We start from the raw sequence: 12391 nt of genomic DNA, 5'->3' as shown, positions 1-12391 counted from the left end.
AAGAATTTTTTCCTAATTTCTTCACATGTGCTACATTGTAGCAGGAAATGTTGCTCTGTCTCCACCTATGTCTGTGGACAGAGCTGACACAGCCATTTATTTCCCTCTCTCTCTCTATAAAGTTCACGCGACAACTCAATACTCTGATACAGTCTGACATGGATTTTTTTTTCTTACTCATCAGTGACTGTATTCATTCTTATGTGATGTCCATCACTCTATTACTGTGTGGGTGGATTCTTTTTCTTTCAAATGAAGCAAACAATAGGAACAAGATGATCATTATTCAACATGTTTTATTTGCGTGGTGTTCAGATCACATGCCCTTACATGCTATACAATCATTGATACATTAGAGATAGAATTACAAAATTGTATAGCCTACTAATATATTCCAAAAAATCACTGGAACTCTTTTGGTGTCCTGCTATTTCATATAGATGCACAGCAAAACTATTTCAACTCAAATATATACAAACGCTAGGCACATAAAAAAAATGACTTTATAAAATACAAAGAATATACACACAAAAAATCACATTTTGGGATACAAATATAGCTTCAGTGTCTTACATCCACATTACAATGGAATTAAAATAATTAGCTTACAAGTGTAAATGGTATCATAACAAGGTAATATCTGTTCAGTTCAGAGTCCTGTGTCACAGAAGAAAACAGTTTAGGTTTTAGCAGCCTAAATAGTAATGCCTATGCAGTAAAACATACTGTGTGTCCCAAAGTTGAACAAAGCAACTTCTCAAAGTCTCTGAATGTTTTACAACTTCTTAGTGGGAGCAGTTTAGTTTACACTGCACGGGAGAACCAGGTGTCTCCTTATACTTCACTGAGAAGCACCAACAATGTGCAGGACCAAAAACATGACAGAGATTTGTTCACACAAACATCTCTGACAATCTGCAACAAGCACATTTCTGCACTGATCTGCTTCAATGCCATTAGCTGTGTTGATCAAATTCGGCATCCAGTGCCTTACATTCTGAGAAAGATGCGTCTTTCACTGGCTTGTGACCCATACAGTGTTAGAGTCAACTTATATATATATTGAGTCATACATTGTACATTATAAATAGCTTCACTCCTCGTTCCTCACTCGCATCGTGGCTCTCAGGTGGCAGCGTTTGTGCTTCATTGTGAGACCGTATTCTGGGGTCATGTCCGGCAGCTCTCCGGGCATCGTGTGGAAGCGCAGCTTCTGGATGATGATTGCCAGGAAGAGGTAGACTTCATTTCGCGCGATGACCTCGCCGATGCAGCGCCGCTTTCCCATGCCGAAAGCCATCACCTTCTCCCCCTCCAGCTTGTTGACTTCGGTGCCATCGGCGCTCAGGAAGCGATCCGGGTTGAAAGTGGACGGATCTTTCCACAGCTCACTAAAAAAGTGCAGTGAATGAAGAAATAAGATAAGCTGCACAAATGAAAATGCAGGTCTATGATTACTTAGAGGACTGCTGTGCTTCTTTTGCAACTATCAATGGGGCTCCTTTGAGCAAGGTCTGCCTGAGCTTTAACATAGCTCTCTCTACTGGTTGTACTGGGTAGCTCGGAATTGTTAGTATCTTCATTGTAACAAAAATAACTTACGGATCGTGGTTAACCTGCCACTGATTGATGAAGACGCAGGTGTCTTTGGGAATGAAGTAGCCGTCAAGAGATGTGTCTTTTGTGGTGCTGAAAAAGAAGGAAAAAAGTGTTAGTCGGTTGTGTGTTTACAGGTTTATATCACACACATTCTTGTGGTCGTAATAGCTATGTATGTTGCTCAATGTTGCTGTGTTGGTTCTGAAGAATTTAACATGTCTTTAACACCTAAGATCTTTTAACAGGTACATGTGGTACTCTCAGGCAACTAAAAGAGATGAAGCTCACCAGTGAGGGATGGTGAAGGGCAGGAACGAAGAATGGCGAAGGATCTCCAGGATGAAGGCCTCCAGAAAGGGTAAGTTGGGTCTATCAGAGAGGAGAGGAGTGCGATCCATACCCACTTGGTCCTCTGGAAATGAAAAAAGATCATTGACTTAGTTCAGGATGAAGATTGAGGTTGCAGTCACCCACACTTTTAATTGATTAAAGAATCACAACCAACCATTTAACTTTAACTTTAACTAACAAAATGTGCGTTCCTGCAATACTTTTTTTTTTTTTTTACCATTAATCAAAGCAAGAATGAAAATGGTCCTGTGATATAAATGGAAGTATCTTGTGTAAAAATAGCTGTACTTACTCAGTTCTTGATAAAGCCTTTCCTCTATGTCTGGGTACGCCACCAAGTACATCACTGACCAAGACAGGGCGGTGGAGATGGTGTCAAAACCTAGAAGAGAAATATAACCTCTGTAAGGATATTTTTTTTATTTATTTATTGGACGGTCACTCCTGATCAGGTCATTCAATGTGTGGAGAAATTCAACCTACCAGCTCCAAACAGGTCATTGACAATTCCTACAATCTTCTCATCGGACATCTGGACGTTGGAGTTCTCATCTAGCTTCCTGTCCTCGCAGTGATCAATGAGGGAGTCTGTGATGTCACGAATGTTGTCCTGAAAGAAGATGATTGGACGATCTCAATAACTCTTTCATACGCAGTGATTAAAAAGGGAAAACAATGTCTCATTTTCGTGGAAGAAGGATGGACTTAATGTGTGGCGTACCTTGTCATAGGTGGCATAGTGCTCGCTGACGATCTTTTGCACAAACTCGTTGAAGCGAGCGTTGATGTTCATGAACTTCTTCATTGTCTGGCTGGGCAGGAATTGCAGAGCGGGGATGAAGTCCGCAGGGTTACCGCTCCCCACCACCTGGCCGAACTCGTCGCTGAGGTTCACCAGGCTCAACAGCTCCTGGTCGTTGTGGTTGTATCGTCGGCCAAAGCACATTCCACAGATCACATTGGCAACGGAGACGACAATGTGGCGGAAGGGGTCGAAGCTGCCGTCGGCCTTCATGACGGTGTTGAGCTGTTTGATCAGATACTCTCCCTCTTTACAGATGTGCTCCTCCAGCATGCAGGAGTACTCCGGGGTTGTGCCATCAAGGGTGGAGAAGGAGCGCAGGGCGCTGTAGGCCAGCTTCCTGCGGGCACGCCAGACTCCAGCCTGGTCCGAGCTGAAGGCCAGACTCTTGCCGTCGTTGACGAGCCTGAAGCTGTACAGGTCCGGCCTGCCCGCGAACTCTTCCCCTTGCTTGATGAGAGCCTGTCGAATCATTTCACTGCCACTCAGCACGACCACGGGACGCATGCCGATCTGGATCTGGAAGACGTTGCCGTAGCGTTTGCTCATGGCGGTGAGGCTCAGGTAGGGCCTGCTGCCCACCTCCAGCACATTCCCGATGATAGGCAGGGGCTTCGGTCCCGGCAGACGACGGAGCCCCTCAGGAATCTCAGTGCGGAAAAACCTGAGGATCAGGTAGACCAGACACACCGTTGCCATGGCAATCAGACTCTCCGATACCGACACGGATCCAATGAATGGTAGTATCATTAGCGCCATGATGACAACTCCTTCTTTTTTTTTCTGGCTTCTGCACAAGCTGGAAATTAAATAGGAGGGGCATTAGAGTAGTGAAGGCAGGGAGGAGGAGAAGTGTTGTGCAACATGTTGACTACATGCACCATGAAGTTTAAAGTAACTAAAGATTGTCACACGGCATGCGTTTGCCATTAATTGGACTCTATAGGTTCACATGCTGCACAAAAACACCACTTTTACAAGCGGTAGGCTATGCAAAGTAGTGGGTAAAGTTTATTACCAGCATACTATGACTCATAGAAAGCCCATAAATACAACATATTAAATTGAAAAAGAATGAGCATATTAAAAAAGTTGCATTGAATAAATAAATTAAAAGTTGCAAAGACTAAACTCATACTTATTAACAGCTTTGCTTGCAAAAGATTCTCCACTCAGCACTTATCACTCTGACATTGCCTGCTCAGTTAGAAATCAATCCTGCCATGCATGTATCAAGCTTACCTTAGTGGAACGGTAACAAAGGAACAATGCTGTGAGCCAACAGAGGTACTTTCCAAGAGAGTTAAAAAAATATATCTTTTAGTAGAGTTAATGCCCGAGTTAACTCTCTTAATGTCTCCAAAACAGAGAATGGGCTCTCGCTTTATAGTGCGCTCCACAGCTTCATTGGCTGCTCTTCATGACGTAATCTCTCCCTCCCTCTCTCTCTGTTTGTCATGAATGAAGTTTAGTACTGGGAAAAGGTGTGTGTGTGTGTGTGTGAGTGTGAGTGAGTGTGGTTCTAGTGTGCGTGACTTGCGTGCAAGATTAGAGATAGTTTGGAACAACTTCGTGTCAATGAAGAAATCGCATGTATCACACTTGTTGGAAGTTGCAGCCTTGCATGACTTTGTAGCCTTAAATGCTATTTATGTCTTATTGTTAATGACAGATAAGACGATCATTTACACCACTATAAAACTTTCCAATCTCTGATAACACTGTTCTATTTCATGCATGTCACCTATCACTGTTATGCAGATGCGAAATTATGGTTTTATGTTTTTATTTTTTTACAATATTTGGGCTATAATATATATCATAATTTTAATTAAAAATGCACTATCTATATAAAATACCCGCGCTTTGACCTCTTCTCTGCCAGTGTTGTGTTGGTTTATGCAGAAACCTTCATTCATTGTGCTCAAATGATCTAATCCACTCAGCAATCAATTTCTTATGCAAATGAATTAAGGCGATAGCAGGTTGTTGCATCTCACATATTGATATTGTGATTTCAAACTGACTTGAATCGATATTTTGGGGAAGCTTTGTTATCAATGTGGTATCAAATCGGTTTTATTGATCAAGACTGAGAGGAAGTATATTTGTCTTTTTGCTATAGGCAATAATCTATAAATATCATGGAAACTTTCCACCTTTAGAAATAATAGACTAATGAGTTATGTCTTTTAAAGTCAGTCCTGTTTGTTTGCCCTGCAGCAGGCGAATAAAATCAAGGTCTGGGTGTGAGAATAGGAGTTGGTGACAACTTTCCACAGCAGCAGCAGCAGCCACCCATGCTGGCAGGCAGCAGCTTCAAGTCCTGATACAACAGTGAAATGTCGTGTCGTGCTTGTACCTGTTAGTTCTCCTCCGGAGTTAAAGATTGACCAGTTGCGTGAGAAGCGCAGTGATCAAACCCTTTGAAGAGGACTCACTGCTGGAGGGTATACGAGTTCAATACCTTTCCTCTGTCTGTCCCTTTTTCAACCTTTTTATACCCACACTGATTTTTTCTAAGTCGACATTATAGAGCACCGCTTCACAGGCTACTGTTGCTCTCTGTGCCTTGGGGGATTAAACAAAAAAAAAAAAAAAAAAATCATAAATGCTAACTTCATTCGATAGATGAAATGAAAAATGTATAATCCTTAGTAATTTTTTTTTAACCTTTTAAACTGTTACATGATGTGGACTTGTCGTGCAACAGGTGTTAAACTAGAATCTGTGACCTGTTAAAGTCTGTGATGGAGAAAAACACTGGTGGCTCTGCAGACAGATTTATACACTTAACTAAACCCTATCACCAATAACACATTTTATATGAATGAATCTATTTTGTATTTTGTTTCCCCCTTCCTTATTTGTTATTACACTGTTAAGAATTTCCCAGTAAAATAACAGTAAAGAACTGATGGCAGCAGGGTTTGCCTTTATGTTACTGTAAAATTAACATTATTATACTGTCGCTGAAATTTACAGCTTTGTACTGTTAATGAAAAATACAGTTTGAACTGTTTTTTTTTTTTTATTAATTTCACAGTATTTTACAGTTAATTTACTGTTTAAAGATACATTATATAGCTGTTTTTCCACCTTTCTTTTACATTATCTCACTGATTTGTTTTAATGCACTATTTAGGTTGTATTTTTTACATATTAATAAACATAATTTTTTTGCCTAGATGAATAGACTTAGCAGGTTACAGACATAGGAATAGTCACACTGAATACAATTAAAGGCACTTGTTAGGAAAAAGGCTATAATAGACTTGTTGACACTTTTCCCAAAATGTATGTCTATAGCTGGCTACAAGCACAGAATGCAAACCAGAACAACATGTGAGTGAAGAACTGAGCTAATTCACTGATTTTACAATCATGTACAATGTACAAGCCTCACATGTGCAGATCAGGTCCCAGAATTAAAAAAATACTGCATGAAACTGTTTCTGATGATACTTTAGACAGTTGATCAGCAGTAAAGTGTTGTTTTTTAAGAATGCATTATAGTTCAGTTAAAAAACGGCCTATGAGCGTAATTTAACAGGTTTTCTTTTGTATTTTGTATTAACAGTAAAGCACTGTTTTTAGCAATAACAGGTTAATACTGTTGAAATCCTGCTGTAAAATTGACAGCAATTGTTTACAGTGTAGGCTTTTACTTGGCTCGTCTTTGTTAGTGGAATGATGTGAGGTTCTTGAAGTTTCTTCAGTTAAGATGTGTTCTGCTGTGTTTATTTGTTTTTGTGCAGTGATCAGTAATGTATAGATAATCAATAGGTTCATTTGCACCAATAATGTGCTGCATTGGTTACTTTATCATATGGAGCTTTGCCATTGGAGAAACCATATTATTGAAGGTTGTGAATCTAAACTGACATAACATAGGACATAAAATCTGGACTTCAACAGTTTTATTTAGTCCCTTGTGGATTCATAACTTTTGGATCAGACAATATGGCAATGGATGGATGAAGGACTATAGTATAGTGTATAGTATATAGTATAAACTATATTCATCATGTCACTTCTGTGGAAAAAAAGCATCTAAAAGAAAAAAAACACACTCTACCACTCAATATCTATAATTCAGTCTGTAAACTATGACTGCTACTCAAGAACATATACTCAGATTTTTATATCCTTAAAAATGTGAAGGCTCATTTTTGGAGCAAAACTCACAAAACATGACAAAATGATCCCAAGGCTCATGAAAGCAGAGCATTCTGGTGTGTGATGTATAGTGAAAGCTTAAATCCTTACTTTTATTTGAAATAAAGGATAATGTCAATTATAATTTGGGGAATTTAATTCTTGTTTGCCTTCTTTGAATTATTTTATTTTAATTATGCAATTCCAAATGGCACAAGAATGATCTTCCTGTTATCTCCTGAAATTAGACAGAAATAATAATAAAAAAAAATGCCTCAGCCTAAAATAACAATTAAAAAACTAATTAAAGGGCTGTCTGTGGGCATATAAACAGAGGAGCCTGATTTATTATCAACTAATTCCTTTTCATTCTGGTCAGGATGCGTGTGTGTGTCTACTTTTAGAGGTGGAATTATTATCATTTTTTTTTTTTTTAAATCAAGTAACAACAGATATGGATAGGGAAGATAGGGTTAAAATAAAGCCTGTTGGCACATTATGAGTTACTATTAGGCAATATACAAAACCTCAGTGTAGTTGAAGTCACGCTAGAAGTTGTTTGTGTTTAGAAATAGTCCACATGCATTTAGAATAGAATAGAAAGCTTTATTGTCATTGTATTAAATACAACAAGATTCACAGTTGCCACTTCTGGTCAGTGCTTTAAAGCAAATACTTGACAAGATTAAATGAGGCAGATAAAACATATAACAGGTGAAACACACACACACCAGTCATGAAGTAAATAAAACAGGTAAAGTAGATGTAATAAATAAATAAATATAAACAGAAGTGTTACACTAGAAGTATAAATCTAAAAATTGATGTTATGTAAACAGAGGTTATTGCACTTGTAAAGTAGGTAGGGTATATGTAATAAATAAAATGTAAACAAAGTTACACTTGAGGTGTATATTGCATCAAGGATATATTGCACAGATAAATGTATTCACATTCAGTGTATTAATATTGCACAGATGTATTGTTTGTTCAGTGTATTTCAGGTAAAACCATCTTCTACCAAACAGTGCGAGCCAAAAGTACAGCTATGAAATCAAGGAAAGAGTTTGAAATTAAGTCCTGCAGGTAACAGTTCTTTGTTTGTTTTTTTGTTTGTTTTTTGAAAATCAAATAACGACAGATATGTGTAGGGAAGATAGGGTTAAAATAAAGCCTGTTGGCACATTATGAGTTACTATATTAGGCGTAAACAAAACCCTCTGTGTATTTGAAGTCACGCTAGAAGTTGTTTGTGTTTAGAAATAGCCCACATGCATTTCAGGTAAAACCAAAAGTAGGGCTATGAAATCAAGGAAAGAGTTTGAATTTAGGAAAAAAAAAGTCATGCAGGTAAATGTGTGGCATGTATATTTATTTATTGAGTGTAATCCTTGCGGTGCAGCTCTGTCCTCCTGCTACTCCTGGACAAGGACTGCGACTGTGAGCTGCATGCTGCAGACTCTCCAGGGACTCTCTCAGTGCGCTGCAGGACTGCTCCTTTGGTGCTGCAGGTTGCGTGAGAAGCGGAGCTGTGGTCCAGAGGGGAGGGTCTCGGGTCTTCTGGACAATCCTAAATCTGCTTGGTCAAGTCACGCGAAGGCAGCAGCCTCTGGAAAAAAGACACAAGGGTCTTAAACTTGCAGAACAAAGAGCGCAGGACGCGAGACTCACTTTTTTCCCTCCCCTCCAGCTTTGGGCACGAAGGTGCACATATTTGCGCGCTATAGCTTCTGTAAATGCGAGGATCTTGGGGGCTTTGGAGTCATGCAATCTGCCACTCAGGCTTCATTCATTGCAGTCATGCAACACGTTGGGGCCAGGACTGAGCAGCCAGCCACACAGGCGAGAGAAACCACCAAAACAAGTTATGAACACTGGGACTTAGAAAACAAGGTGAACTATAGTCACACTTTCTCTCACGCAGAGCCCAGCCTGGCAGAGCGTGCAGAGAGTCTCTCTGCAAAATGATGAATAATTCCATGTTTAACTGAAAGTCACGACAGGGAGAACATGAAAAAGGATGCTTAAATTGAGCAGTGATTTCACTCTCCCAGCTTTTACAGAAAAAGTTATACATTTCCATTGTAAAAAAGATAATAAAATACTACTACTACCAATAATAATGATGACATGAATGAATTATTATTATTATTATTATTAATATTAATAATAATAATATTATTATTATTAATAATAATAATAATAATAATGATAACAATAATAATAATAGCAATAATACTACTAATAATAATAATGATAAGATAATGCAATACAAATAAAAAAAAATAATTTGAAATTAAATAAGAATTAAAAAATAAAAAGAATAACCATAATAAGGGAGCTTAATATGAACATTTTGAGAACCCAATAATTAGAGAGAAACCCCAGCTCTTTATCCAAAATGTAAATCAGACAGCGATACATTATATATAAATAAATCCATAGCCTTTATAGCTCAGTGAACTAAAGTAAAAAAAAAAAAACTGAACCAATTCTAATTATTGGGATCTGAAAAAAATGTCATATTACAGCTGCAACTATATGCCACACCGCCAACTGACAAATAATGAAGTGCCATCTGTGTGCTTGTGATGGACACAATGCTGGCTATATGGTGTGTGCCTTATCCTGCTGCTCTTGTTGAGTTAGTAGGTAAAGAGAAAGCCATGTCACATATAAACCCAGAATTACTCATCACCAGTACAGACTAATTTTTGTACAGTGCAGTGGACCTCAAAATATTTGAAATCTAGAGCAATGTCTCCAAATGAACTCCTGTTATTGTTCAGCTATCAAAGGGATTCTGATCCACACAAGCGTTGCATTTTAAGTGAGTGTGATTGTGTTCTTCAGTGATGTAACTCAACCTGATTAAAGATGAACGTGACGTGTGATGGTGGTTTGCCTGAGGTGAGAGCTGGCTGCATTCTCAGTGGGCACTCATGCTGCAGGAGTGTGTCAGATCACAACAGGTGAGCGGCATTCACAGCTGGAGATGGGGCAACTGTAAATGTCACATAAAACTGGGCTGAAAACTGTACTTCCCCTTTCAAATGCACATTTTAGGCATTTGGCAGTCAGTCATCTCATCAGCTGAGCTTCTCTTTTCTAGACAGAATAGCTGAAATGAGTGGGAGAGCAAACTAGGGGGGCAGAAGTGGAAGGATGTGAGTCAGTGGGGAGACTCTGTGGTGAGCTCCTAACTCCTTAAAAAGATTAAAGAGATTACAGGCTGCTACTACAGGAAGTGAAGAGTAGTGCTACTGTGCAAAGCCGTGTGTAGAGTCGACCACAGCCAAGGCAGTGGTGGGTTGTGTCAGGATGCACAGGATGAGCTGGAATGCAGAGCTGGACGGCGGCCTGGAGGTGTGTGGTGTTAGTTTGCTCTGTGTCCTGGGCGGGAGAAAAAAAAGAAAACAGGAAAAAAAGTGTTTTGCCTTCAGCCATGTACTTCTTACAGAATTCTTGGACATAAAAGCAGGTGTAATGACATGTGAAGGTTGTTAGTTTCTACTCACGCAAAGGTTGTCACGCACACACCTTCAGAGCAGGTGTGTACCTCCGTTTCACCTTGTGAGTGTCTTTGCATACCGCCGCTGTCAGGAGGTTGTTTTTACTTTGTGTTGGTTTTCATGATTTATCCTGAGCTGACTGAATGAGTGCACCTTGTCATGCTGTCATGTTATGAAACATCTCCGAAACACAAAGATAAAAATAATAAAAAACTATTGTATAACTATTTATACATATCAGCATGCTTTTTATGTTACTTTTGTAAGAAGAAAATCAAACATATAGGACTTTTTAGATAAAGATGTACTAAATAAATAAAATCACTGACCCTGTTACCACCTCCTAATACTTAACATTAGGAGGTTACGACATTAATACGTCCTTAAATACCAAAACCTGTCCTCATGCTCTGACAAAGAGCTGCCCTGCTGAAACGTTCTTGAGCAAGACACTGAAGTGTTGTCCTGATCCAGCACTGATGAGCTGGGAACTTTGAGGAAGTGGGAAAACAAAATAGGAATTCCCCTTCAGCGAGTTAAGGATCACATTAAAGTCTCATGGCAACAACAGGCCTCTTTTGCAAAGTTAGCCTACACATACATGTTTGCAGGTATCCCGGGTGTAATAATTGTTTTTATTTCATATTTTACTTTTTGGAATGTCGGCAGAACACTGACTTGACTATTGTAGCCATTACTGTTTGTTACCTGTGACTTGGATGACGTAGGCATTCAAATAAGTATTATACTTCGATAAAATTGGGGGACTCACAAGTAGTGTTACTGGAAAACTGTAATCAATTTATCATCCCACATTTAAAATGCAATTACATTACTTAGCCCTAAATAACTTTTTCAATGCTAACAGTGAAAACAACAGCAACAGTGCTGACAGAGCTAACAGTGTTAACCTGAGGGGGAACCGGAGGGGTGCTATGCTTCTACAACAGCGCCGTTGGTCGGGACGGCATTATCAGCTGTAACAACACCGTATGAGAGCAGTGCAGAGCGGCAGCGGCCGTGAGCAAGCCAGTGGGGCACGCTCACGTGCACAAACATGCACGAACATGCGCTAAAAGGCACGCGCGGCCGACCCAGCCATGTCAACAAAGCACAGAGAAGCTCTGATTACAACACACATAGAGGGAGAGACATCTCTGCTCAGATAGACATTTCTCCTCTATATCTTTATATAGCAAATAGTTGTTTGATGCTATATTAATGCTCTGAATATCAAATAGAGAACCTTTAACACGTGTAGAAACAGAAAACGACACATTCACACACCCTCTTACTCTGACCAAAACGTTAGCAAACCAGCTATAAAGAACACACAACATGTGAACTTTGGAGTTACTGGGAATCACAATTCTCCTATTTTGGTAGAGAGCAGACTGTCTACTGAACACAGAGACGACAAACTGATAACAGCCCTTTTCAAATTGTAATCCCATTGGCCAACATTGTTCATTAGAGACAAGTCAAAAAAGAATAGCCAAAAAAATCAAAAAGTAGAAGAGGCTGAGATATCATGACTGTATGGGTCAAGCTGGGCCCTACTGTACATTTCCCATAATTCAACTCCGTAGCGTCTTTTCCTGAGACCCTCCCTGCCTCACCACCTATTTTGTTCGAACTTTGGAAAGCTCCCACCAAAGCCAAACACTTCTTGTGTAAAATTGGTGGAGTGCCCCTTTAATACTTACTCTGCATTAATTTTTAAATTCAAAAGCTAAACCTTACCGTAACATAAATGTAGTGATACAGTTGCTCTACTATCAAAGAGAACTATGGCTTGACCAGTACAGCACATCAGTGAACGGGCTCCTGGCCTTGCGTGTGGCCGATCGGGCAAACCTTAATAGGATTATTTTGGACTGCAGGTCATGACACCTCACATGAGTGTTGCCTATGACCTAATACAAACTCACAGTGTATCCCATTCACTGCATTAATACGGAGCTAAAAC

At 39.5% G+C, this 12391-nt stretch overlaps 1 protein-coding gene across 1 annotated transcript; it reads right to left on the bottom strand.

Moving 5' to 3' along the window:
• Positions 1-279: 279 nt before the first annotated feature.
• cyp1a (cytochrome P450, family 1, subfamily A) lies at positions 280-4123 on the bottom strand. Its single transcript, XM_074661628.1, has 7 exons — positions 3995-4123; positions 2672-3551; positions 2434-2560; positions 2243-2332; positions 1888-2011; positions 1603-1689; positions 280-1391 (listed from the first exon to the last, which is right to left on the bottom strand). Exons 2-7 carry the CDS (start codon positions 3509-3511, stop codon positions 1094-1096), a joined length of 1566 nt encoding a protein of 521 aa, XP_074517729.1. The 5' UTR covers positions 3512-3551; positions 3995-4123; the 3' UTR covers positions 280-1093.
• Positions 4124-12391: the final 8268 nt, after the last annotated feature.

This window comes from Sebastes fasciatus, chromosome 2 (assembly GCF_043250625.1).
Source record: "Sebastes fasciatus isolate fSebFas1 chromosome 2, fSebFas1.pri, whole genome shotgun sequence".
Lineage (NCBI taxonomy): Eukaryota > Metazoa > Chordata > Actinopteri > Perciformes > Sebastidae > Sebastes > Sebastes fasciatus.
Note: the sequence above shows the minus strand (reverse complement) of the source record. Positions and strands in the feature narration are given on the sequence as shown.

What these genes read in the sequence shown, in the direction of transcription:
- cyp1a (XM_074661628.1), bottom strand. Translation starts at nt 3,511, where the DNA reads ATGGCGCTAATGATACTACCATTCATTGGATCCGTGTCGGTATCGGAG. An exon ending in CCCTTCACCATCCCTCACTG is followed by an intron (nt 1,690 to 1,887) that starts GTGAGCTTCATC and finishes CTTCTTTTTCAG; the next exon opens with CACCACAAAAGACACATCTC. An exon ending in TGGCAGGTTAACCACGATCC is followed by an intron (nt 1,392 to 1,602) that starts GTAAGTTATTTT and finishes GCACTTTTTTAG; the next exon opens with TGAGCTGTGGAAAGATCCGT.